Source organism: Littorina saxatilis, linkage group LG11 (assembly GCF_037325665.1).
Source record: "Littorina saxatilis isolate snail1 linkage group LG11, US_GU_Lsax_2.0, whole genome shotgun sequence".
Classification (NCBI taxonomy): domain Eukaryota; kingdom Metazoa; phylum Mollusca; class Gastropoda; order Littorinimorpha; family Littorinidae; genus Littorina; species Littorina saxatilis.
In genome coordinates this window covers 28,694,103-28,721,816 of record NC_090255.1, presented here as the reverse complement: position 1 = coordinate 28,721,816, position 27,714 = coordinate 28,694,103, and the positions used below count along the sequence as shown (strand labels likewise).

General features: G+C 41.4%; 3 protein-coding genes and 1 long non-coding RNA gene across 4 annotated transcripts in view; 2 read left to right on the top strand and 2 right to left on the bottom strand.

The window, feature by feature from the left end:
- LOC138980206 (uncharacterized) overlaps positions 1-27,714 on the bottom strand; it is a 272,961-nt gene that overhangs the window by 201,055 nt on the left and 44,192 nt on the right. The gene's annotated exons all lie outside the window — the stretch shown is intronic.
- The window catches only part of LOC138980193 (MFS-type transporter SLC18B1-like), a 41,883-nt gene that overhangs the window by 4,154 nt on the left and 10,015 nt on the right, over positions 1-27,714 (top strand). Inside the window, exons 4-10 of the mRNA XM_070353027.1 lie at positions 2,262-2,335; positions 11,895-12,042; positions 12,948-13,016; positions 25,225-25,312; positions 26,054-26,199; positions 26,680-26,778; positions 27,002-27,096. Coding sequence (XP_070209128.1) covers positions 2,262-2,335; positions 11,895-12,042; positions 12,948-13,016; positions 25,225-25,312; positions 26,054-26,199; positions 26,680-26,778; positions 27,002-27,096 — 719 coding nt within the window. The remainder of the gene's footprint in view (positions 1-2,261; positions 2,336-11,894; positions 12,043-12,947; positions 13,017-25,224; positions 25,313-26,053; positions 26,200-26,679; positions 26,779-27,001; positions 27,097-27,714) is intronic.
- Positions 16,210-21,697, top strand: LOC138980191 (uncharacterized). Its single transcript, XM_070353025.1, has 2 exons — positions 16,210-16,465; positions 19,875-21,697. Exons 1-2 carry the CDS (start codon positions 16,368-16,370, stop codon positions 21,349-21,351), a joined length of 1,575 nt encoding a protein of 524 aa, XP_070209126.1. The 5' UTR covers positions 16,210-16,367; the 3' UTR covers positions 21,352-21,697.
- On the bottom strand, positions 21,819-24,653 carry LOC138980192 (uncharacterized). Its single transcript, XM_070353026.1, has 2 exons — positions 24,437-24,653; positions 21,819-23,841 (listed from the first exon to the last, which is right to left on the bottom strand). Exons 1-2 carry the CDS (start codon positions 24,636-24,638, stop codon positions 22,526-22,528), a joined length of 1,518 nt encoding a protein of 505 aa, XP_070209127.1. The 5' UTR covers positions 24,639-24,653; the 3' UTR covers positions 21,819-22,525.

Sequence of the window (27,714 nt, the reverse complement as noted above, 5' to 3'; positions counted from 1 at the left end):
TTTCCTACAGGTTAATCTGTACAGCGTGTTTCCAGTGTCTGCGCGAGGAAGCGCTGTCGAAAGCGCAGTGTCGATCTGGCCATCTGGCAGTCGTGTCCCCGTAAGTAGGCTACAGACAGACAGATCTAGATCAAGTGTCTCGCACTCTTGCACCGTATCACTTATGCTTACTGTGTGTGTGTATGTGTGACGGAGTGATTGAGTTTGTGTTACTGTTTGTCGATTTCTTACGTGAGCCTTGAAGGCTTCGCCTCTTGTTGTCACATACATTTCCTTGTAATTTCTTGCGGTTTTGTATGGGGTTCTTTAGACTTCTGAATCTCACCGATTTGCGTCATTTTCCTTGGAGTTGTTCACCTTGTCGCCTTGCTTTTCCTGAAATCTCTTGGGATTTTGTTCCCATCATTGTTTTAGGAATGTTTCATTTACTTAAATTGCTTTTCTTAGAGTTACGCAACTTTTGCATCTCTTTTTATATTTAGTCAAGTTTTGACTAAATATTTTAACATCGAGGGGGAATCGAAACGAGGGTCGTGGTGTATGTGTCTGTCTGTCTGTCTGTCTGTCTGTCTGTCTGTCTGTGCGTGTGCGTGTGTGTGTGTGTAGAGCGATTCAGACTAAACGACTGGACCGATCTTTATGAAATTTGACATGAGAGTTCCTGGGTATGAAATCCCCGAACGTTTTTTTCATTTTTTTGATAAATGTCTTTGATGACGTCATATCCGGCTTTTCGTGAAAGTTGAGGCGGCACTGTCACGCCCTCATTTTTCAACCAAATTGGTTGAAATTTTGGTCAAGTAATCTTCGACAAAGCCCGGGGTTCGGTATTGCATTTCAGCTTGGTGGCTTAAAAATTAATTAATGACTTTGGTCATTAAAAATCGGAAAATTGTAAAAAAAAATTAAAATTTATAAAACGATCCAAATTTACGTTTATCTTATTCTCCATCATTTTCTGATTCAAAAAACATATAAATATGTTATATTTGGATTAAAAACAAGCTCTGAAAATTAAATATATAAAAATTATTATCAAAATTAAATTGTCCAAATCAATTTAAAAACACTTTCATCTTATTCCTTGTCGGTTCCTGATTCCAAAAACATATAGATATGATATGTTTGGATTAAAAACACGCTCAGAAAGTTAAAACAAAGAGAGGTACAGAAAAGCGTGCTATCCTTCTTAGCGCAACTACTACCCCGCTCTTCTTGTCAATTTCACTGCCTTTGCCATGAGCGGTGGACTGACGATGCTACGAGTATACGGTCTTGCTGAAAAAGGGCAGCTACTTGACTAAATATTGTATTTTCGCCTTACGCGACTTGTTTTATATTTAGTCAAGTTTTGACTAAATATTTTAACATCGAGGGGGAATCGAAACGAGGGTCGTGGTGTATGTGCGTGTGTGTGTGTGTGTGTGTGTAGAGCGATTCAGACTAAACTACTGGACCGATCTTTATGAAATTTGACATGAGAGTTCCTGGGTATGAAATCCCCGAACGTTTTTTTCATTTTTTTGATAAATGTCTTTGATGACGTCATATCCGGCTTTTCGTGAAAGTTGAGGCGGCACTGTCACGCCCTCATTTTTCAACCAAATTGGTTGAAATTTTGGTCAAGTAATCTTCGACGAAGCCCGGACTTCGGTATTGCATTTCAGCTTGGTGGCTTAAAAATTAATTAATGACTTTGGTCATTAAAAATCTGAAAATTGTAAAAAAAAAATAAAAATTTATAAAACGATCCAAATTTACGTTTATCTTATTCTCCATCATTTGCTGATTCCAAAAACATATAAATATGTTATATTCGGATTAAAAACAAGCTCTGAAAATTAAATATATAAAAATTATTATCAAATTTTTTTTTTCGAAATCAATTTAAAAACACTTTCATCTTATTCCTTGTCGGTTCCTGATTCTAAAAATATATAGATATGATATGTTTGGATTAAAAACACGCTCAGAAAGTTAAAACGAAGAGAGGTACAGAAAAGCGTGCTATCCTTCTCAGCGCAACGAATACCCCGCTCTTCTTGTCAATTCCACGGGCACTGCCTTTGCCACGGGCGGTGGAGTGACGATGCTACGAGTATACGGTCTTGCTGCGTTGCGTTGCGTTCAGTTTCATTCTGTGAGTTCGACAGCTACTTGACTAAATATTGTATTTTCGCCTTACGCGACTTGTTTTACTTTCTCGCCTTTTTCATGACTAACAATAAACATTTTAATTTATTTTGATTTGTTTTCTTCAGATTGGTATTATCGGCCCAAAGTCTGCATTTGTTTCCGGACAGTTCTTATCCGGTGGCTGTTCTATTTTGTTTGGGTAAGCCGAGAGAGAGAGGGAGAGAGGCAGAGACAGAGAGAGAGAGAGAGAGAGAGAGAGAGAGAGAGAGAGAGAGAGAGAGAGAGAGAGAGAGAGAGAGAGAGTTGAATTGAATTGAATCGAATTGAACTTTATTTAACAAGGACTAAGATTTAAAGGCCAACATCCAAAAGAATTTTTCTCCTGGAGCGACCTAAACTTGAACCCGTCGCTATTCTTGCATGTCTGTTTACTTCGTGCTGCACGCAAAAATCGAGCGACTTCCTTGCCGCGTGGATTGACGAAGCTATTTTATTCTCGTGACTGAAAACACTGCAGTGCGTGCAGTTTTTGACGAGCCGCAGGAGCGGCGACTCATATGGTCTCGGCTCGAAAGCTGTCTGTGGAGGCTGCGTGCTATAATTAGCTCACCTGCTGCGCGAGCAGTCACTGCAGAGTTTTGAGATAACTTTGTAACACGTTTTATTTTATGCTCCTCAAGAATACAACTTTGGGCAACGTGCCACGTAAAACTACACGCAACAAGGATTCAGTAGGTACCAAACATGCCTTGGTCAGAAGTAGAATGTAAATGAATCTTTATAAAGAAGTAGGCTACTTCAAACGACAGCCACAGCCACGGTTGGGTTCACGGCATCAAACCGATGCGACTCTCCGTCATATCATACACGTAATCTATCAAATAGATGACTAATAAACATGTAAACTACATGTATACGTCTATCGTCGGACATAAGAAAGGAGAGCTTCCCCCGGGCCTGTGCATGTGTTGTTCGTTGTGCGTGTGTAAATGTACACAACAAACTGACGACAAAACTGAGACAGACCTCTTTCGCTTCAGTCTTGCAGAATTTAAAGACGAATACAGGTAAATCGTGCATTATACTAACTGTTTGGTAAAAGTATCAAACGTTTCTTTTTATAAATAAGTGGCAGGCTTACAGGAATACAAAGAGGCGCAAGTTGAAAGTAATGGATATATCTCTGGAAGATGCCATCAGTCCAAGTTGTCAAATGAAATCAAAGATGACAGAAACAGAAGTTTTCCATACAAATGTTGGTGTTTCAAAGGAAGTCGGCATTCTTTCAGATAATGATATAGACGAGGTGGCTGTTTGTTATGAAGTTTCAACAAGCCAACATTCAAATGATTTTACTTCATCTACAGATTTTTTTAAATTCAGCACTTTATAACTGTCATTATGAACTTGGAATCAGAGAGAGACCGTCTTTCCATTGTCATTCATGCCATAGATTTTTGTTTCAGAATCAATGTTTCACATGGCGTTCACAAGAGAGCATGCGAAGTTTCCGACAGTCTTTAGGATTTGTAAAAAAGGCCGTGTTTTGCTGTACATGCAAAAACTACCTGTCAAAAGGGAAAGTGCCTAACAGATTGCAACAACATTCCTATTTTAAGCTCAGCCACACGCCGACATGGAAGTTCAATGGTACTTTCAAACTTTTTCTTCTCTTCGTCGTATTTGATTTCTTTCTATTTCATAAGTCGAGTGCATATGATTTCGGCTCGTGTTCATCGTGAGATGGACTTAGTTTCTTGTATTCTGTGGGTTCGACAGATTAACTAAATGTTGTAATTTCGCCTTACGCGACTTGTTCTCTCTCTGTTGGCAGCGTGTAATGCAGCTGGTTAGAAATTAGAGTATTATTTTGCAAAGTGTGTACCAAAAGTTTGTCATGAGCTGCTTTAGGTTTGGGGTGTGGGTTGGTTTGATATTTCCTCCTTGCAGATCAAATCTGTATTCATTTTTGATGTTGTGTCTTATTTTGTGAAAGGAAACATGCAGACTGACTGAACGCATATATATAATTATGTAACTCATAAACACATGGGTGTAGTTATGTTCAAGAACACACACACACACACACACACACACACAAACACACACACACACACATACACACACACACACACACACACACACACACACACACACACACACACACACACACACACACACACACACACACACACACACACACACACACAACTGTGTAGATGTATCGTACACCTGATATATTAAATTGAAGTTCACGAAGAAATCGTTTTATTTCTGTGTCATTCAACATCTAGTTTGAATCAGACAAATTGAAACTGGTACAAATATTCAATAATGTTGCGATGTGGAAATGGACATGATATCGCAAAAGATAGACAACGGCAAGATCATTCAAGTATGTACATGCTTGTTGATGTCTACTTAGGCGATGCTCAGAACACTAGTTAGATCTTCCGATATTAAAAAATGACGATGATCTGTAAACAAACCAGGACAAGGAAAGAAAGACAAAACGTATTTGAAAACAAATCATACTATACAGATTGACAAACTGAAACTTCGAACTCTGTTGATATTTCACGGGAGATGAGGTATGGTGCAAACGTATATAATTATACTGACTACATTTTGTTACGTACTCATCAACAACAACAAAAACCGATATAACCAAAGGCACACACACACACACACACACACACACACACACACACACTTTGCTGGTTTGCTGATCAATGTCACAGGAAACGAATGAACAACAGAAAGCGTGATGAATTCCTGGCCAGAAATCAGTCACAAAGACCTGAAAGTCTGCTGAATGGAACTGGTAAATGTACACATTTGAACTGCTGTCAAAATTACTATGTAATACGATAGTCGGGTTTTAAAATTGTTAGCAAATTACAACCAATAATGATGTTTGTTGCTTCGGCATTGAAGCAATGTTCACTATTTACTAACAAAATAATGACGAAATAAACACAAAACCAAATCAGTGAGGCAGAGGGGACAAAAAGCCGAGCGGGTGTGTGTGTGTGCGTGTGTGTGTGTGTGTGCTAGTGTGTGTGTGTGTGAGTGTGTGTGTGTGTGCCAGTGTGTGTATGTGTATGTGTGTGTGTGTGTGTGTGTGTGTGTGTGCGTGTGTGTAGAGCGATTGAGACCAAACTACTGGACCGATCTGTCGAACCCACAGAATAAAACTGCACGCACTGCAGTGTTTTCAGTCACGAGAATAAAACAGCTTCGTCAATCCACGCGGCAAGGAAGTCGCGCAATTTTTGCGTGCAACACGAAGTAAACAGACATGCAAGAAGAGCGACGGGTTCAAGTTTAGGTCGCTCCAGGAGAAAAATTCTTTTGGATGTTGGCCTTTAAGGCTACGCCTTTTCTTACAATCTAAGAACAGAGAGAGAGAGAGAGAGAGAGAGAGAGAGAGAGAGAGAGAGAGAGAGAGAGAGAGAGAGAGAGAGAGAGAGAGAGAGAGAGAGAGAGAACTCAGAAATGGTTTACTGTGAGGCCATCGGCCCGTACACAGATTGTGGGGAGGGGGGGGGGGGGGTCGAAACGATCGCGATATGGACATTGGATAATATGGATAACCATGTTATTTCTTCAGTCCAACACTTGGTCTGTTTACAGTTTGTATTTCCGCCGTTGTTAAAACGACTTGGTAAACAGACTTAGTGTCTGTATGCCCATCAAGTCACAGAGTTTGTACATAACACGTCTTCCACGTGCGTTCAGAAGTCAGCGGCAAGTGCAATGCGGCACTATCCCTGCATTCCCGGTCAGAAGTCAGCGGCAAGTGCAATGCGGCACTATCCCTGCATTCCCGGTCAGGAGTCACGGGCGACAGCGTCAGGGTTGTCACTCTGGCCTACTTGTTTGATTACTTGTCAACAGGCACAAATATGATCCTTCATTCTATCGATATGTTGGGCATACCTCAGGTGATCGGCTTTTGGACACCTTCTTACGCCGTCGTATATGGCCAACGGGTTTTCGCCCTTCAGTCCAAAGGGGCACCAGTTTTTCACCTGCCTTTCAGTCATGTTGTACTCGAACACTGCCGAGTCAGTTACAGCATGTAGTGAATTATTTCCGTATCTCTGGTCAACCACAATGTTTCTCACAACATGGAGAGTTTCAGACGAAATGACAGCGTTCCTAACTTTGGCTGGGAATGTTGTCAAGTAGAACTCAAGCCCGGCAACCTGATCATCCCAGAACTGTTGCACACTGTCATTGTCTGAATCAGGGGCGTCAAAAGCATCACAAAACTCGTCAAAGTTCTCGTTTTCCGTTTCGTTCAAATGCTCATGTAAACTGTCAGTACATTCAGCGTCACTTTGGCCCTTTATTTTCTCCTCCTCCCTTTCCACCTTCTCCGGTTTGTTTGTTTGCTTAACGCCCAGCCGACCACGAAGGGCCATATCAGGGCGGTGCTGCTTTGACATATAACGTGCGCCACACACAAGACAGAAGTCGCAGCACAGGCTTCATGTCTCACCCAGTCACATTATTCTGACACCGGACCAACCAGTTATAAGCAAAGGAAATTATAAACAGGTCAAATAAATGTTAGCAAAGAAGACGAGAAAGGTGTTCAATAATGAAGACAGAAAACCTTAACAAAACAAACCACAGCATCAATTAAACAAACAATGCACCTGTAAACAGCTTGTATTTTATGATGTTTCTGTTTTACCGCTCCAGAAATAAAGGATATAATGACTAGCATGCTGTTGTCTCCCTTTGACCAGTTCATTGTATCTACGGTACCTATGTACTATCGGGGTTCAATGTTTGGATCAGTCATGCGCACTGATACTTCCCGACAGAGAGCCCTGCCATGTGGTCACCGAATAAGCCGTTGCACCTCACCCTTCTTGTGTCCGTTGGTTTTGTCCGCTTAACAACCCCAAGACATTACATTTGGCGACGAGGATAAACATGAGTCATTCTTCTAAGAACTTTGCAGCAGCCGAGAGCTATGTCGATAACCGTTACACCAGTGCAACCGTTTGACCCACATGGTGAATCCGCCGCCGTGCACCAGCGCTGGGAGCGTTGGCTGCGAAGTTTTGAACTTTTTTCCGCTGCATCAGGGTGCAGTAATGGCACGCAAAAGCGTCAACTTCTTCTACATTGTTCAGGCGCAGAAACTCAAGACATATTCTTTACGTTTGACCCTAAGCCAGCAGACTATGCAGCAACGAAGACTGCACTTACTGACTATTTCAAACCTGCTAGAAACGTGCCGTACCAGCGCCATCTGTTTCGCCAAGCAAAACAACAGGAAAGCGAAACTGTCACACAGTATGTCATTAGACTTCGCCAATTAGCAAGAGACTGCGACTTTGGTAATGGGACAGATGACTTCATCCTAGATCAGGTGATCGACAAGTGTTCATCAACTCCGCTGAGAACAAAGCTACTCGCTGAAAAAAAACTTAACTCTGGCAAGATGTATTGAACTAGCTTCTGCAAAAGAGCTGTCTGAACTGCAAGCATCAGCAATTGCTGCTGACGAGAAAGTTTTTGCTGCTAAGCACTCATACAATCGACAGAATCAGCGACACCGTCCAGCACATCATGATTCATCTCCATCTTACAGTCAACATCGCAGTCAGAATCCAGCTGTCCAGTGTGATCGGTGTGGTTCAAAGACACATTCAGGTTCCGAATGCAGGTGTTCGCGTCAAATAACCTGCTACAAGTGTCGTAAACTTGGACATTTTGCTTCGATGTGCACATCGAAACTAGTGAACAAACATCCGCAGAATCGCCGTACCCGCAGACCTGTCCACTTTCTCAATAATGGTGACCAGACTAAAGACAACGTCGGCACGACATCAGAAGAGGAAGACGAGGACTATGTTTTCACGATCGCACCAACAGACGGTACAGTAAAACTCCTCATCGAAGAAGAACCAGTCGAGATGATCTTTGACTCTGGAGTCTCCTGTAACATCATCAACTCTGCCGTAGCAGCCAAGCTGAAGCGCCGAGGCCTTGAATTCTAGTCCTGCCACAGAACCGTTCATCCGTATGGTTCACCGCCTATCCTCGCACGCAGGTGCACCACCGTTGATGTTCAGATTGCTGGTCGTACACCAGTTACTGCTGAGTTCCTGGTCATTCCTGGATCTTCACCTCCTCTACTTGGAAGATCGACGTCTGAAGCGCTAGGCGTTCTTCACATTGGCGTAAACCACGTTCGTCAAGATCAAGACCCTCTCAGTCAGTACCCAGGTATCTGTGACGGCATAGGGAAACTGAAACACTTTGAAGTAGCCCTCCATATCGACAAGACGGTGCCACCAGTAGCCAGAAAGCACAGCAGAATTCCGTTTCATTTGCGAGACAAAGTTGCAGCAGAACTCAAGAAACTCGAAACAGAAGATGTGATCGAGAAAGTTTCAGGACCAACAGAGTGGATGTCAAGAATAGTAGCCACTCCGAAACCCAAAATTCCGAATGACATCAGAATTTGTGTGGACATGAGGGAAGCCAACAAAGCAATTCTCAGAACACGTCATGTTACACCCACTCTTGAAGAACTCGTCTCTGACATGAACAACGCCACTGTCTTCAGCAAACTTGACCTGAGATCAGGGTACCATCAACTCGTTCTCAGACCAGAGTGCCTCTACATCACTACCTTTTCAACTCATTGCGGACTGTATCGCTATAAACGTTTGAGTTTTGGTGTGAACTCTGCCGCAGAAGTTTTTCAGCACACCATACAAACTGTCATCGCAACCTCAGCGACGACATCATCATCTTCGGTCGTGATCAAAGAGACCATGATCGTATGCTGCATGAAACGCTGAGACGCATCCATGATTCAGGTCTGAAACTCAATCAGAAGAAATGTGTTTTCAGTCAACCACAAGTCGAGTTCTACGGCTTCATCTTCAGTGGTGAAGGACTGAAACCAGATCCAGCAAATGTTCGCGCTCTTCGCGAAGCAGCCACGCTCAGCAACACCACAGAACTGCGTTCTTTCCTAGGCATGGCTCAGTACTCAGCACGCTTTATCGAGAACTTCGCCACCATCACTGAACCTCTTCGTCAACTGACGAAGCAGAACGCTACTTGGTCATGGGAAGAACCGCAAGAAACTGCTTTCAAGACTGTCAAAGCCGCTCTATGCAAGTCTGCAACTCTTGCCTACTTCGACATCAAGAAGCAAACAGAGATCCTGGTATACGCAAGCCCTGTAGGAATCGCCGGATTGTTGTCACAAGACGGTAGACCTGTATGTTACGCAAGTCGCGCCCTATCTGATGTAGAACAGCGCTACTCTCAGACGGAAAGAGAGGCACTCGCAGTAGTCTGGGCATGCGAACATTTTGACATATACATTCGAGGAACAAGCTTCAAAATGATCACCGACCACCGACCGCTGCTTAACATCTGGGAAAAAACATTTCCACCTGCACGCATTGCCAGATGGTCTCTACGTCTCCAACCCTATGACGTACACATGGAGTACCGGCCAGGAAAAGACAAACCTGCAGACTATCTGTCTCGTCACCCTGGTCCCGCCACAGCCTCATCTCATGAAGAAAAGATAGCAGAAGAATTTGTCAACTTCACTGCTATGTCGTCCCCTCCTGACGCCATCACACTTGAAGACGTGCAAACATCAACCGCAAAAGATCCAGTCCTTCAAGCCATCATGAAATGTGTGAACAGTGGTCGCTGGCATGAAAACACTCATGGTATTGCCAAAGAAACAGTCAAGGACTCGCTGTGTGTAAAAGCTCAGCAAAACATTCTTCTCAATGGCTCACAGTTTGTAATACCCTCTTCTCTTCAAGCTCGTGTCGTTGATCTAGCACACGAAGGACATCAGGGAATTAATAAAACCAAGGCCCTTCTCAGAAGCAACGTCTGGTTTCCGGGAATCAACGCCGCTGTTGAGTCAGCTGTGCGCAGTTGCATCCCATGTCAAGCAAACAACAACCGTCGTGAACATCAACCGCTGCTCATGTCCAACCTACCATGCGGTCCATGGCAAGAACTCAGCATCGACTTTTGTGGTCCTCTACCATCTGGTGCATCACTTCTGATCATCACAGATGAGTACTCCATGTACCCAGTAGTTGAAGTTCTCCAGAACACTACAGTTGAGGCTGTGATTCCTGTTGTCAACAAAGTGTTTTCTCTGTTTGGCTACCCTGCACAGGTGAAAACTGACAACGGCCCACAGTTCATCAGTAAGCTGTGGAAACAGTCCATGCAGTCATGTGGAGTGAAACACCGACGCATTATTCCTCTGTGGCCGAAAGCAAACGCTCAGGCATAAACGTTCAACAAACCCATGATGAAAGCTGTTCGCTCAGCCCACGTTGAGAGAAGAAGCTGGCGACAAGAGCTCCACAGATTCTGCAGAGTCTACAGAGCAACACCACACTGCACCACGTCGTTCACTCCTTACTTCCTCATGTTTGGTCAGGAACCGAGAACGAAGCTGCCAGAAGTCCAGTCTAACAGTTCACAACATCCTGCTGATGCAGAAGTGCGCCTGAGAGACACATTTGCAAAGCAGAAAATGAAGTGTGCTGCCGACAAGCGACATCATGCCAAAGACTACAACATTGAGCCTGGTGACAGCGTTTTGGTGAAGCAGATGAAGCAGAACAAACTCTCCACTAATTTCAATCCAACACCTCTTCCTGTGACTGATACCAAAGGTTCCATGATCACCGCACAGAAGCCTGATGGGTCGACCGTCACGAGAAACTCTTCCCTTTTCCGTCGACTGCCGCCATCTGTAACACCACAAGTGGTCTCCAACAAAGAGGACGCACCAGTTACAGAAGCTGAAGAGACAACCAGGACTGACCACGAAGAAGCCCCAACCGCTGGGGAAACTGATGACGATGTTCCGCCAAGCACTACACCTTCTTCACACGGTTCAGTTCTGCCTGCCAGTATTAGCCCAAGTCGGTCCAAAAGAAATCGCACTTTTCCACAACACATGAAAGACTCTATGTGTGTTTAAAGACTGAAGTGCAAGATGTGAAAACATTTCCAGATAACAATCTAGAAATTCAAGTTTTAGTGTGTTAATATTCTATTTGTAACAAAACGAACAACAAACAAGAGACAGACAGTAATCATGCCGTACAATTAAGTTGTTTCTCAGTTCAGTTTAAAGTGATATCAAGACAGATGTGTTTCTTTTCAGTTTGCAGGTATTATTAGTCAAATGATGAATAGTAAAGACCAAGTTTGTTTTCAAGAAGTATATTGAACTGTAATTAGCTAAGGATTTTATTTTGGTTCTGAAGTTTAAAACTATTTTGAATAATTTGATTTTTCCAGCAGTTAACAGTAACAGTAAATTTAAAAGAGTGTTTTTCATTCAAAGAGGGGAAATATATAATGACTAGCATGCTGTTGTCTCCCTTTGACCAGTTCATTGTATCTACGGTACCTATGTACTATCGGGGTTCAATGTTTGGATCAGTCATGGCACTGATACTTCCCGACAGAGAGCCTGCCATGTGGTCACCGAATAAACCGTTGCACCTCACCCTTCTTGTGTCCGTTGGTTTTGTCCGCTTAACAACCCCAAGACATTACAACGTCTTACCTTTGTTTGTCAAAATTCTGTTTTGAATTTGCTCTCTTACTATCGCATTAACTGAACCCGACGGGCATGCTCTTTTTTCTTTGCTAGGTTGTTGCAAGCCCTGGAAGCATCTTGTTGCACTCGTCATTGATGTCATTTATGTCTTCGTTAGGTTGCTGTACATGTCTCCGCCAGGTGTACCCTTCATAGCCCTATGTTTCGCCGTAAGCATCGTGCAAGCCCTGGGCGCCTCTGCTTATTTGACTGCAAGTTTTGCTCTCATAGCCAACGAATTTCCGGAAAATGTGGGCACCGCGTTTGTGAGTTGATTAGTTTTCAGTTATAAGGATTATACTGTTTCTTGTAGACTAATTCGGTTATTTTTCAATTTACCCCCCGCGGGTTAGGGGGAAGAATTTACCCGATGCTCCCCAGCATGTCGTAAGAGGCGACTAACGGATTCTGTTTCTCCTTTTACCCTTGTTAAGTGTTTCTTGTATAGAATATAGTCAATTTTTGTAAAGGTTTTAGTCAAGCAGTCTGTAAGAAATGTTAAGTCCTTTGTACTGAAAACTTGCATTCTTCCAGTAAGGTAATATATTGTACTACGTTGCAAGCCCCTGGAGCAAATTTTTGATGCGTGCTTTTGTGAACAAGAAACAATTGACAAGTGGCTCTATCCCATCCCCCCCCCCTTTCCCCGTCGCGATATAACCTTGAATGGTTGAAAACAACGTTAAACACCAAATAAAGAAAGAAAAGAATTTTTCAATTTCCCTTGTACTTTTAGATTTTATGAGGAATTGAGTAACCTTTTTTGTGATTGAATCTGTTACGTCTTGAAGGCGAGAATGTGTGTATGCAGTGAGAAATGTGTTCGGTGGTGCTGTGTTTGTCGTTTTACGAACAAACACTGTAATTGTTCATGTGTGAGATAGTATTGTCAATGCGTTTGATTTTGATTTGATTTGATAAATTTGTATTTAGTCTTTGTCTTTGTCTTTTGTTCGAAACCAAAAAACAAGAAAGGTAGGTTGTTGGAACGTTTGTTATTGAAAAAACAATACATTCACAGATATTTCGACCCAACGGTCTTTTAAGTGAACAGACAAACAAATATTCACACAAAACTTATCTTGATAGAATTTTGTTCGGTTCGTTGTCTTGTTTCATCCAATCATGTTTTACTACTTTCTCGAGACAAGCTTCATGTGTCTGTCTACAGGGGGCATTGGAGACATTTACCGGTCTTGGCTACGTGGTGGGGCCTTTGCTGGGAGGCGTTCTCTATGAGGTGTGTCTGCTCTTGTCCATAACACAAGCTTCTGTGCCTAAATACCACCTAGAGTTGGCCATTTTGAATCTGGTTTGACATCTCAGTAATAGCGAGACTGAGCTAAAATATAGTTCTTGCGTGTGGACCTGGTCTAAAAAGAGCAAAATACATTGAAAACCAGCGCACTATTTTGACGTTCAGTATAGAATTTTCATTCCATTTCTGCACGTAAGCCTACTCCTCTCCCACAAAGTTGGCATGATTGTTGAAAGTGTTCGCTGGGTATGTGTGTGTATATTGTGTTTTCTTCCGCGAAAACCACGTCTTATCGCGCTGCGTTCAAGACGGAAAAGGAAGTTGGGAGATTTAACTCCCCTGAATTATCGTAGGTTTGACTTTCTACAGAAAAGCGACCAAATTATCTTTTCTGATTGTCTTACGGAGGTGTCAGCCGAATCAGGTCATAACCAAATTTAAGTAAAGACTTAAATTGTTGTATTGCATATATATATATGAATATTGTGTGAACAGTACATGTGGTGATTTTTGTCCGTATGGTTAATTGTTTTATGTAGCGTGTACCAGGGATGTCGTTAGGCGTCGGACATCGGACATAGACCGATTTAGAGGCTCAAATGTCCGATTCCCATTGCCGCATGGCGGTCAGATGTCCTATCGTTTTGAACTGAGCGCTGGCATTGTCCGATAAGAACTCAATTCCTTCGGACAGCTCGTGTGGATGACACCCGTCTGCAGCACATTAAAAGTTAGGAGTATGGGAGACAACTCCAACTGACTTAGTCTTGCGTCTGCTTTTGCTTTCAGTTCGAGACATTTTGACGAAGCGCACTGAGTTATGCCACCGAAAAATAAAAATAAAGCCTGCCAAAGTTCAACAAAAGCTGAACACGTTTGGCTATTCAACGGCAACCTGCGCTACATTAGGGTCAACAACAGGGGGTAACACGGCGAGCGTCATTCTTGAAAATGAAACAATTCTGACGTCCTATTGAAATTTCTGAAAGCGGTCAAATGAACTATTGATGCTGAAGAGCTAGGACATTTGTATCCTTAGCGGATTATGACTTTATTCAGTTATTCTGCAGAAAAGACAAATGCTGGAGAAAAACCGTTCTTTTCTGCAGTAAAACGGTGCTGTTGTTTTACTGCAGAAAACCTGTTTACATTTTTTCTGCAGCATTTTGTACTGGCTCTTGGCGGATTATGACATTATTCAGTTATTCTGGAGAAAAATCGTCCGCCAAATTTCATTTGCTTTTGAGAGTACGCTCATAAGCTTAGCTTGTTGTGCTCCATGTTCCTAATTTCATGTATGCGGCAATAGTACCAATGACATTTATTGAATAAGCTTGTTTAAACCAAATGCTGGAGAAAAACTGTCTTTTCTGCAGCATTTCTGCACAATGTCATCTTTCGCCGAAGCAACGGTTTTTTACTGCAGTAAAACAGTTTTTCTGAAGCATAATGTTTACTTGGTTTTCTGCAGCATTATTGCGATTAACTTTTTCTTCAGAATAGTCTGTAACAGTTTTTCTGGAGAAAAACGAACGACCTTGTAAAGTAGCGTTTGTATTCGTCGCCCCCTGGGATAGTATAATAGTTTGTAACTATTGGTAATTATAATGAGCCAGTACAAAATGCTGCAGAAAAAGTGTAAACAGGTTTTCTGCAGTAAAACAACAGCACCGTTTTACTGCAGCATTCTTGATTTCAATTTTACTGCAGTAAAATGTTTTGCTCCAGAAAAACCCGTTGCTTCGGCGAAAGATGACATTATGCAGAAATGCTGCAGAAAAGACAGTTTTTCTCCAGCATTTCTGTTTTTCTGCAGAATAACTGAATAATGCCAAAATGCTGAAGAAAAAGTGCAAACAGCTTTTCTCCAGTAAAACATCACCGTTTTACTGCAGCATTCTTAATTTTAATTTTATTGCAGTAAAACTGTTTTACTGCAGAAAACAACGTTGCTCTTGCGAAAGATGACATTATGCAGAAATGCTGCAGAAACAAACAGTTTTTCTCCAGCATTTCTGTATTTCTGCAGAATAACTGAATAAAGTCATAACCCGCTAAGGATACATTTGTCCTATGGGTATGAATATGTAGCAACATCCCTGTGTACATTTATATGTTCTTTTCTGTATATGTTATTTTGTAAAGGGCCTAGAGCCATAGGTTAGGCACTTAAAAATGTCCAGTTATTATTTAAGTTATTGAGACATCCCAGTGCACTAAGGGATTTATAGAGCAAATCGAGAACATTCATTATTGAACGAAGCGCATAGCGCTGAGTTCAATAATTATTTTCGAGTGCGCTAACAGATTTAAGCGCATCGCCATTAGCCAATCAACTGGTTCACATCAGTCATGTGACACCAGTACTTACTGACAATTATTATTATAATTGTCGCCATGGATACATACAGATGGTGCACATGTGGACGTCAGTGTAATCAACGCACCATTACAGTGGAGTTACAACACACAGAGTCTTACACGTTATTGATAAAATGTATATAATCTCTCTGTTTTTTAGGGGTTTTTTGGAAGGCAAAATGAAGAAGGTTTTAGGTGGTTATCTTTGCTTTAATTATAATTGTAATTCAATCAAGTTGGCGTTTTAATGAAACAGATCCTGTGATTGGTCAGAATGCCCCAACTCATTAACAATTACCGGTCATTAATTGTCGATAACCACTCGCTAAAAAAGCCATTAACCACCTGCTGGCGAGGCGCATTAATACAACCTCAACTAGTCTCGGTTAGCTTTGAGGGTCATTTTACAAGTAGGAAATATGAAGGCCAACGAAATACCGAGACCATAAGGTATGCAAAGTGATGACGTCGAATACGTGACGTAGGTTGATGCATGAATTCTTCCGGACTACGTCAGTCAATTCCAAAGATCGCTTTTGTGACGAAAAGAATTTGTTTTAGAGTTTGTTGTCTAGAAACCCGTCAAAATGTATGTGAAAGGAAAAAAACAAGGAATGATAAGATAGGAATACAGAGACATATTTCTTGGGACTTGACCCTTGCAGGTAGGTGGACTGAAAGTAGTGTATAAACAGAACAGAACCAATTCTGACTGTTTACCATCGCATGAAAGCAGAAAAGAGATCGTCGTCAGATTGAATTACAAAAACATTAACATGCTTCCATTTGAAACTTCTCGGTCTTCATCGTGGATTGACGCCCTCCTAAAGTCTAATGAGCAGCTTAGCCGTCTTTCTCTCCCTTTGCCACCGCGTGGCGGCGCTGCGGTAAACTGGGGCCAAATCTAACTTCCTGCTTGCTAGGCTCACGTTCTACAAAACAACACTTGCAGCTGATTTTTTACGCGCAAAGATGAAGAAATTCGGCGACATGCAGCTTTCTGATCTTCGGGATGAGTGTAGAAAACGAGGAGCCAAAATTGACGGGCGTAAACAAGATCTTGTGGAGAGGTAAGTGAAAGAAAACTCATTTGTTTATCTCGGCTAGTCGTCTGCTACAGGCTCAAGACAAACTATTGCTGCCTTTCTCATTCTGATTCTGCTTTAAATCGCGTTGTGTTGTAAACATTTTCAGGTGAAATCAATGTATTATGAAAGAAAGGGATTCAACGAACAGGCCCAGTAGACAGTATGGAAACAGAAGCAAAGACCGGAGAAATTGGGCAGCGAGTGGGAGACAAGCTAGATCTATCTCAACTTCCCATCCCACTGCATTCACTGTTGAGATTGATAAACAATTTTGGCGAGAGAGAGAGAGAGAGGCCGGGGATGAGGTGGGGTGGGGTGAACTTTGTAACTGCAAAAAGCAACTTGGAAACCGTTTGTTTTTGGTGTGAAAGTTCAACAGTGCAGCTTGTTATAAAACTGAAAGAGTAATGATCATAATAAAATATATGTGCACGTCCTAGATACTGGGAAATACTATGGGTTGTCAACTTTGAATGACTGTCACAATATCTCTGAGCAATGGATGACAAAGGGGATGCTTTGATGTCAAAGGGGATGGATTTGACTTACTGTAACAACCAAGTTTGGGTTTCCAAACATTGCTGTGGGTTTTAAACGATTTAATTTTTAGCCAAAATGCCCCCAAAACAGCACCTAAAACTGGGACAAAAATACACCAGTCTGTGTTGCAGCTGTACACAATGGAGAATAAAGCTCTGTGAATTTTATTGTGATGTTTATGGGTCAGCTGAAGGATTATTCTCGACATACACACTCAAGAATTACATCTATTTTTATATTTAGTCAAGTTTTGACTAAATATTTTAACATCGAGGGGGAATCGAAACGAGGGTCGTGGTGTATGTGCGTGTGTGTGTGTGTGTGTGTGTGTGTGTGTGTGTCTGTGTGTGTGTGTGTGTGTGTGTGTAGAGCGATTCAGACTAAACTACTGGACCGATCTTTATGAAATTTGACATGAGAGTTCCTGGGTATGAAATCCCCGAACGTTTTTTTCATTTTTTTGATAAATGTCTTTGATGACGTCATATCCGGCTTTTCGTGAAAGTTGAGGCGGCACTGTCACGCCCTCATTTTTCAACCAAATTGGTTCAAATTTTGGTCAAGTAATCTTCGACGAAGCCCGGGGTTCGGTATTGCATTTCAGCTTGGTGGCTTAAAAATTAATTAATGACTTTGGTCATTAAAAATCTGAAAATTGTAAAAAAAAATAAAAATTTATAAAACGATCCAAATTTACGTTTATCTTATTCTCCATCATTTGCTGATTCCAAAAACATATACATATGTTATATTCGGATTAAAAACAAGCTCTGAAAATTAAATATATAAAAATTATTATCAAAATTAAATTGTCCAAATCAATTTAAAAACACTTTCATCTTATTCCTTGTCGGTTCCTGATTCCAAAAACATATAGATATGATATGTTTGGATTAAAAACACGCTCAGAAAGTTAAAACAAAGAGAGGTACAGAAAAGCGTGCTATCCTTCTTAGCGCAACTACTACCCCGCTCTTCTTGTCAATTTCACTGCCTTTGCCGTGAGCGGTGGACTGACGATGCTACGAGTATACGGTCTTGCTGAAAAATGGCAGCTACTTGACTAAATATTGTATTTTCGCCTTACGCGACTTGTTCTTCTTCTGGGAGTTTGATCGGCAAAGAAAACACGTAATCGTGGGTTACCGTCGTTTCCGGTTTCAACTTCATCAAAAAATGCGATCTGCTGAACAAAGGAAACCTCAAAGTTATTCAAAGTCATTATTTATTTATTTCAACAACATTTAGGTTTTCAAAACACAGCACTACGGTAGGAAACAAATTTATTTCAGCTTATAATCGCGCTTGAATGTACCCCACCCTTGTTTCGTTTCCATCTGTAACCCACGAAAGCATGGCCACAGCAGACGACAAATCCCGCATTGCCTATCACACACGCGTTGTGAGATCGCGGGAACACCGTCGAAAGTTCCATTCATGACGTTTGACCCGGTCATGTGAATAGACAATGAGAATTTATCCACCCAATCGTATTCGTTTCCGGTTTTTGAGACGTAACTCACGACAGACCACGCTGTATCTTCACTGTTTGAGACCTGTAAAATCTTTTTTGACAATTGTAGCATATATTCATCGACGAATTTTGCGATATTTTGCTGATTAAAGCTTGATCTGGTGCAAAGTTTGAGCAGCACATGTGTTCTCATGATCGGCGCCATTATGAAATTTTCGATTCTTCTGCAACGCACGATCGACAATCGATTAATTCTCTCATTTAGGATTGTCGCTTATGGAAACTTGAAAATTTCAAACTTTCATGCATGCATAGTTATATATCTATGTAGTCCACATGCAATAATCAAGTTTTAGTTCTTTTCTTTGGAAATAAAAGACATTACGAACTATGGTTTCCATGAAACTCACGACAGTATTATCTCTATACACATAAACCCAGTGAGCACAGATCGAAAACTTTTTGCTCACTTAAATCTTTCTATCATGTATTAAAACCCAAAAGGGTGCCCAAAAGGCTAGTTGCTACATTTGACCTACAAAAAAAACTTTTGCGCCTGGAAATTGCGTGGGTTACGGTTTCCACTTTCTACTTCGATCTAGTTAACTTATGGAAACTTGTAATTTCAAACTTTCATGTTTGCATATTTATTTATCAATGTTGTCCACATGCAAATTGCAATAATCAAGTTTTAGTTCTTTTCTTTGGAAATAAAAGACATTACAAACTATGGTTTCCATGTAACTCACGACAGTATTATCTCTATACACATAAACCCAGTGAGCACAGATCGAAAACTTTTTGCTCACTTAAATCTTTCTATCATGTATTAAAACCCAAAAGGGTGCCCAAAAGGCTAGTTGCTACATTTGACCTACAAGAAAAACTTTTGCACCTGGAAATTGCGTGGGTTACGGTTTCCACTTTCTACTTCGATCTAGTTAACTTATGGAAACTTGTAATTTCAAACTTTCATGTTTGCATATTTATTTATCAATGTTGTCCACATGCCACATGCAATAACTGAGCTAAAGTTCTTTCCTGTGGGATATTGAAGCCTAAAGTGGAAACCATGTAACCCACGACATAGAGCGTACTGCATGTGTCTAATTGTCATTTCTAAAGAAACCCCGATATGAAAGGTCCTCTCTTTGACAGAAAAAGATACAGGCATGTCTTTTGCACTTAAAAAAGAGTATTTCACTCAATTCAGTCCTACTTTTTTTCCTGGTGTCCATGTCCCATAGTTGTGACCCAGTATCTAGGATGTGCACATATGTGTTTTTGTGCTGTCTGACAGAGAACAAAATTACAGCTATGTACTTTGCTTCCATTTGTATCAAAATACTGTATTAATTAAATCTTCTTTTTTTCCAGACTGGAAGCATACGCAAGAAACAGCAATTTTGGCCGCACAACAACCCTGGAGAAGGAGTATGCAATGACAGTGCCTGACAGCAGTCTCTACAAGGACATCAACCTGGGCTCCCCGATACCAATCATCACAGAGAGAGGTGTGGCTGCCTACCTGTCCCACAACGGAGCAAAATTGACCACCATTGCAAAGGACATGTACAAGGAAAGGTACCTGACCCATTGGAGATTTGCACCTGGACACTCTAATAATTTTTTTATCAAATCTAAATGTCAGGCACAAATGAAGACACAAGTTAATTACATTGTTGATGTTGAAATTGACGCTGATGGCTTAGTTTCTGAAGCTCAGTGTGAGTGTGCTGCAGGTATGGGACCGACAGCACACTGTAAACATGTGTCAGCTGTGTTGCATGGTCTGAGTGTGTATGTGTCTGAAGGGGGTATGAAAACGTTGGAGACCTGCACACAAACACTACAACAGTTTCATGCAGTGAAGAGAGCCTATGGTGGTTCTCCTGTAAAAGCTGAAAAGCTAAAATTGCCCTTTGGAGACATGACAGTATATGATCCAAGGCCAGTCAGTGGTCGGGAGAGGGTGAACTATTCTAGTCACTTTTTCAATACGTGGAAGGCCTGTCCTCTTGTCAGTGAAAGACCAGTCTCACACCTGTTTCAACCTGTGAACATGAGAGCAGTGGCCCATGATCATGATTACTGTGTGGAAACTGTAGAAGACCGTTGTCTTAAGGGCCTGGGGGTTGTTTCAATAAGCTCTGATGAACAGAAGAGACTGGAAAAAGTGACACGGGGACAGGCCGGAAACGCTCAGTGGGCTACAGAGAGGACCAGGAGGCTACAATCCTCAAACTTTGGCCGTGTGTGTAAGTTAACAAGTAGAAGTGACATCACAGCTCTAGCAAAAAAATGGACATACAGACAGCCAACATACAATGCACCCTCAATCAAACACGGACAGAAATACGAATTTAAAGCCCTTCACAAATTTGCGGCAGCCACAGGGAAGAAGATCAGTGTCTGTGGTTTGTATGTATGTAAAACTTATCCATTCTTGGGGGCGTCACCAGATGCTATTATTGAAGAAGAGGGTGGGTCGCAGTCAGTGGTGGAAGTGAAATGCCCCTTCAGTGCAAAAGATCTACCCATTTCAGAGAACAATGTTCCATACCTAGAAAAAAAGGAAGGCTGCTACAAACTGAAAAAGTCGCATGACTATTTCTACCAAGTTCAAGGCCAAATGTTGTGTGTAGGAGCACAGTTAGCATACTTTGTAGTGTACACTTTCAAAGACCTGGTGATACTGGAAATTCCAAAAGATGATGATTTCATCACATCAATGGTTGAGAAGTTGCAGCAGTTCTTTGACAACTATTTCAAACTTGCTCTACTTGAGACAAATCTGTACAGAGACTTTGTTGCTGATGAAACAGCTGAGGCCGAACAAGGTGAATCGGAGTGATGGACATGGTTGATTTCAGTCTTAAAATTTATAGTATCACCATGTTTTGAAAGTATTACTTGTTAGTGTATCACATAGATACCTCCCCTCCCCACACACACTTTTTTTGTATACTGAGCAAAACGTATACTGAACCCACCCCATACTTAAAAAACTTTTTTTGTATAAAGAGTTTGTTTGTTACTGGCTGTAGGTGGGTAGTAAGTTAGTCTGCAACTTTGAGTGTTATCTTGATAAAGTCAATGTTAAGTTTATATGGGTTAATTTAACAGACATCTGGTGACGCACCAAAGAATGGTACAAGTTTACAGTATTTCTGAGATTGATGATTTTGCTTAAAGATAAACACACATAAGGTTGCAAAATTATGTATTGTGTGTGTGTGTGTTGCTAATGTTATTGTCAATCCGTAAAACAAAACACATTCAAAAAATCTCCCTCAGGCATACATGTTTAAACAAAACAGATTCTTCAAAGTATGACACATTTATTTACACACCGTGAAACCTTGATCATGCAACAGTGAATATGTTCTGTAGATTAAAATAAAGAATGATAAAGCTATACCAAAAAAGAAAGCATTTTGAGATGCACAGAGCATAGTTGGTATGCGAGCATAGTTGGTATGCATATTGTGTGTGTGCACACAATGGATACTTATAAGTTATATGATTATTAATGATAAATCTCATTACTGTTTGGGTCTTGTAAGAACACAGACAATGTTAAACTGTATCCTGTTGGTGGTTGTTGGTAGCAGATACAATGTGAAGCTGACATAGAGATTCTTAAAGTATATTTGAAATTACTGTTTGGCATGTTTTGTTTGTTATTAAATGGCATATGCCTTGGATTTGGATGAAATGGAAATTAATATGAAGTAAAGTTTCAAAGTAAATCCATGGAATTCTGTTTCAAGTGTTCAAAGTTTTTTTGAATGTGCGTGTGTCTGCTTTTTAAAGAAGAAAAAAAAGGCTACCTTTCTTTGCCAGTAATGACTACTATTAAAGGAAAACTGTAGTTTCAGATGTTTCAATGCTACTTCACCACATTCATTAAAAAAAATCACTGCCTGAATCTATATCTGTTATTTATTCACAAATTTCTTTTCTTCATTGACTGAATGATAAATACAGATGGTGCTTTTGCCTTTTCAAATCCACTGGCATTGGTGTTACGCAAAGCGACTGACCACTGTTTTTCTGAAGTTACACAGATAAAAGCATACTGTGATGATTCTGGATGCAAGTCTTGTCTCTAACAGGTTAAGTTTATGTTGACAGATGGTGTAAACTTTAGCCATGCCAATTATTCTTTCAACATGCACCCTCTTGCTGGCAATTTTTCTGTCTTTTTGCAAGGTAGCAACACCTAGCCTGTTTTTCTTCTTAAAAAATGCTGGTATGTTGATCAGTACATTTCTTGGTGCAAAAATGTCTTGAACGTTAAACCCCTTGTCAGCCATAATGGAGTCCCCACTTTTACAAAGAAGGGGTAGTGGGCTGCGCTCAACAATCTGTCTGTCACTTGTGGAACCCCCATATGCATCAGACACATATGATGTTAGACCACTAGGGGTGACACCTACCAATACTTTTACTGTGTTGCCATGTTTATAGGTGGAGAAACTAGCTTTCTGTGCTCTTGGGTTTGATGGCTGTTTTACCCTCACTTCTGTCGCATCAACAATGACCCTTGTGGTAGGAAATTTGAGTTTAAAATCTGTCGGGCAGAAGTGGGTTACTAAATGACGATCTGGCCACCAATTTATTTCTCCCCACTGAAGGTAGCAGAAGTTTACCCATGTTACAAAAACATTCTGCACAGTAAACTCTGACACACCAAACATTCTTGCTAATTCAATATGTGGGTAATGCCGCCTCAATTTAACGAGCATCAAAAGGAACTGATTTTCAACAGACAAACAAGCACAAGATTTAGAATAAGCATATTTGAGACAGTTAATGTTTTCACCCAGAGACCAAAGGGCATGCTGGAAAATAGAGTAGCTTTCAAGTCCTGTGTAATGATGCACAAATTTGTCAGAGTGTTTGATAGAATCAATACATAAGTAGGGCTGTTGCACACTGTTGATGCCCTTGGTTCCTTGGCAAGCTTGTACTGTCTCGACTTGAGGTCCAAATTCATGGCTGGTTGTAGTACTACTAGTAGGGAAAAAATAGCTATCTGTTGAAGAACAGGGTGCAGGGTTACTTTCCACAGTGTCAGATGCATTGACTTCAGTAGAATCAATCTCCACTTCAGCTTCAATAATAAATTCTTCATCTTGTATAATTATGTCAGGTTCATAACTTTCATTCTCCTCTGCATGAAGGCTTTCCCACTCAGCAGCTTTTTTTGCAGTTTGGAGTTTTCGTCGCTTTGACAGTCTTTCCTCTCTGCTGTTTTGAGCTGGGGTCCTGATTTTGGTCCAATGGAAGATGCTTGGTACTGCCGTCTTCTTTAGATATTTCTGCTTCCGCGGCAACCCTGCAAATGAACACATTCATAAGTACAACTTCTTCTTCTTCTTCTGGTTCGGTGAAAAATCCCTGTACAGGGCAATTACTTCACGTTTGGTGGTGCGCTGCAGCTATAAGAAAGGAAAATAAAATAATATAAACGGGGCCTAGAACACACGGACGGACAGACGAGCGAACAGACAACTAAACACACACACTGTCAGTTTTCACGTCTCTTGATTGAGCGATATTGACTTGCTTGGAGCTGACAGGGGTATGAGCCCCAGCCAACGTACCCTCAATCCGTCAACAACCCTACTTTGACAGTGACTAAGATAATTATATAGGTTATTTTATGGGAAAGAGGGGAGGAGGGGATTTCTATTGTGAACGTACAGGAGGGGGGAGGGAGAGGTGGCGACTATTGCAGGGTGGGGGCAATCCTGAGCCAGGACTCAATGTTCTAAAAATACCGGGAGAAAAACACCGGTAAAAACACGTAAAGTGTGTGAATTTCGTAACAGAACAAGTTAGCAGTGTGTCCCGAACCACAAACTGAATGTTAAAGCGTTAATAGCCTCCGTCACTGACCAAAATCTGCGACCAAAACAATGTAAACATACCGTCAGTTCCAAAGTCCGAAGCATGGTAGTCACTTGGAAGAAAATGCTCCTTGCACACAATGCTGCAGTTGGTAGCCTTCCAATTCTTCTTCTCCTCCTCCCGCTTCACTGCAGTTTCCCATTGTTTGCGACGATTAGGATCCTTTGGAAATAGATGTCCCGATCGATTCGAACATCCGTAAACACAACATGTACTCGGCATTGTACACGCTGTGTACCAAAATGGCAGTGCGTCACTCCAGCGCCTGGCCCCAAATTACCGAGGCGACACCGCGCGGCGCCAAGGGCGATAATTTCAGCAAAGTCGACCATTGAAGCCCTCCGTCGCTTCGCTCCGTCGGGCTTCAATTAGCTTTGGTCGGGCGTCAATCCACGATGACGACCTCGAAGTTTTAAATGGAAGCATGTTAATGTGTAATTATTTCAATATAGAATTATTTTAATGGTCGATATATGTGTGAATGTAACGTTTGTTGTCAATAACAAACGTTCAAACAACTAACCTTTCTTGTTTTTTGATTCTGAAAATTGGAACGTTGGCAGTCTCTTTGTTTTTGGATTTGTGTATAATTATTTCATAAATATAGATTTGACAGCACGGAAAAGACACCGCCGTGTACTATCCTTTGCTGAAGTGCATAACATTTTAACGTCGTTTTGGGCTACTTCAGTTCATGTTCTGCGCGTTTTGCCCCAAGGCTAAATTAGCGATACACGCACCAATTGCTATCGAATGCTAAATTGGATTGCACAATGTTTGAGTATCTATCAGTATCTTTATCTTTCAGGTCGGGGGGTTTGGAACGCCCTTCTTTATCATGGGAGCTCTGCTTATTCTCTGCTCGGCGATGAATCATTTCTTGCTCAAAACAGACGGTAAGAATGTGGGAGAATCAGAAACAAGATGATGAGTCGTGTACCTTTTTTCCATGCGTAATGAACACACTTACATATGAAAACAAGAATGTCAAATTCCGAAGTCCAGAAGACTCTCTCGTACACTCATTGGCTGCTAACTTTTGTCTGTCTGTGCGTGCGTGCGTGCGTGCGTGTGTGTGTGTGATAGAAACTTTAACATTTCCGAGTCTATGGATAAAGCTCGCATAAGAAGATTACGTCTCGGTCAAAAGTGTTTGACGTATGTGTGATAGAAACTTTAACATTTGAAGACGTCACATTATGACGTAAGAGGGTTAGACGTCACGCGAAGGAATTACTGAAAGTCTCGGTCATTGTTATTGTGAGCGGGCCGAGACTAGTTGGCAGATCTAGTGTCTCGCTTTCTTGCACAGTTTCACCTATGCTTACTGTGTGTGTGTGTGTGTGTGTGTGTGTGTGTGTGTGTGTGTGTGTGTGTGTGTGTGACGGAGTGATTGAGTTTGTGTTACTGTTTGTCGATTTCTTACGTGAGCCTTGAAGGCTTCGCCTCTTGTTTTTTCAACGAGAGGGCTTTTGACGAATATAACCTTTTTTTTTTTACCTTGCTCGCTTTGGCGGGCAATCCTACACAATTCTGGGGAGAATACCTCAATGTAATTCTAGGCGCAATTAGACGCAGTTTTCTGAGCAGGTGAAGTCTATTTGTTTTATTTTACTTCTTGATTTTTTTGTTTACAGACGTCGGAGGGGTTCCGCGGAAGCGACGAGGGTCGATGTTGCGCCTGTTAAAAAGTCCTCTGATTCTGGTTGTATGTGTGTGTGTGGTCATGAATTACTACACCTTTGGTTTCTTGAACGCCTCATTAGCCATACATCTTGAACAGGTGAGTTATTCATTGTGTGTGTGTGTGTGTGTGTGTGTGTGTGTGTGTGTGTGTGTGTGTGTGTGTGTGTGTTAGTGTGTGTGTGTGTGTTTGTGTGTGTGTGTGTTAGTGTGCATGTGTGTGTGTTAGTGTGTGTGTGTGTGTTTGTGTGTGTGTGTGTGTGTGTTAGTGTGTGTGTGTGTGTGTGTTAGTGTGTGTGTGTGTTAGCGTGTGTGTGTGTTTGTGTGTGTGTGTGTGTGTGTGTGTGTGTGTGTGTGAATGTGTGTGTGTGTGTCTATGTTTGTATGTCGGTGAGTGTGCGAGAGTGTGTTTGGTATATACGTCTGTATATGCGTACGTTCATCAATGCATGTAGGGTATCTGGGTATCCTGTATACGTGTGCATGTGTTATTACTTCGCTGCGGTTCTATTGATTCCCCAAATGACAATAATTGTATGCGATAAGAAAACTATCAGGAAAAAATATGTTGTTGTTGCAGTTTAACCTATCGGCAGCTGTCATTGGAGCACTATATATGGTCATGGCTGCTATGTATTGCATCTTTTCACCATTTTTTGGCTGGCTTAGCGATCGAACGGTAGGTCCGTTTTGCTTATTTGTGAGATTGTGGATTGGTACGGTTTAATACGTATTAATTTGTGTGTGTGTGTGTGTGTGTGTGTGTGTGTGTGTGTGTGTGTGCGTGCGTGCGTGCGTGCGTGCGTGCGTGCGTGCGTGCGTGCGTGCGTGTGTGTGTGTGTGTGGTGAACCTCTCGCATTTCATTGACCAAACGTTGATTATTCAAGTGGTTCTGTTTCAGGGTATTGTCTACCCGTATTTAATCATCGGGTGTATTTTCAACGCAGCATCATTGCTGATCTTAGGTCCTACTCCGCTGCTGCCATTTGCACACTCGTGAGTTTCTGCCTTGTTGTTGTTGTTGGCGTTGTTGTTGGTTTATTTATCTCCACCGAAATGGCGTTTGGCTGCCTTAATGGCGGGGTAAAAACGGTCATACACGTAAAATTCCACTCGTGCAAAAACACGAGTGCACGTGGGAGTTTCAGTCCACGAACTCAGAAGAAGAAGAAGAAGAAGAAGAAGAAGAAGGTTTATTTATGGTTGTAGTTGTGGTGGTAGCCGTAGTGGAGGTGGAGAGAGCTTAGAAATCATTGATTTTTTTAATCAAAATGGAAAAAAAAATTGAAATCAAAATTTTATTTTAAATAAACAGATTCAAAAATAAGGTAATTGTATTTTGTATCGTTTGCCTAATCCAAATATATATATACATAATGCATGCATACTCTGAAAATGATAGTTTACTTGTCCTGTGTTCACATGTTGTGCGGAGACCAACTATAGACCCGTCTCGCTCGCAGGGTTTCGGCTGTAGCCAAACCTTTCTAATCTCGGAAGTTAATGATCCCGGGTTTTCAGTTGTGATCTTTTATTTTAGGTCGTGTTTTGATATCGCTTTACGCAAGTGTTATCGCTTTGATTTTGTGGTCGTAGTTGTATTTTCTTTGTTTT

What these genes read in the sequence shown, in the direction of transcription:
- LOC138980191 (XM_070353025.1), top strand. Translation starts at nt 16,368, where the DNA reads ATGAAGAAATTCGGCGACATGCAGCTTTCTGATCTTCGGGATGAGTGT. An exon ending in AAACAAGATCTTGTGGAGAG is followed by an intron (nt 16,466 to 19,874) that starts GTAAGTGAAAGA and finishes CTTTTTTTCCAG; the next exon opens with ACTGGAAGCATACGCAAGAA.
- LOC138980192 (XM_070353026.1), bottom strand. Translation starts at nt 24,638, where the DNA reads ATGCCGAGTACATGTTGTGTTTACGGATGTTCGAATCGATCGGGACAT. An exon ending in TTCGGACTTTGGAACTGACG is followed by an intron (nt 23,842 to 24,436) that starts GTATGTTTACAT and finishes GTTCATTTGCAG; the next exon opens with GGTTGCCGCGGAAGCAGAAA.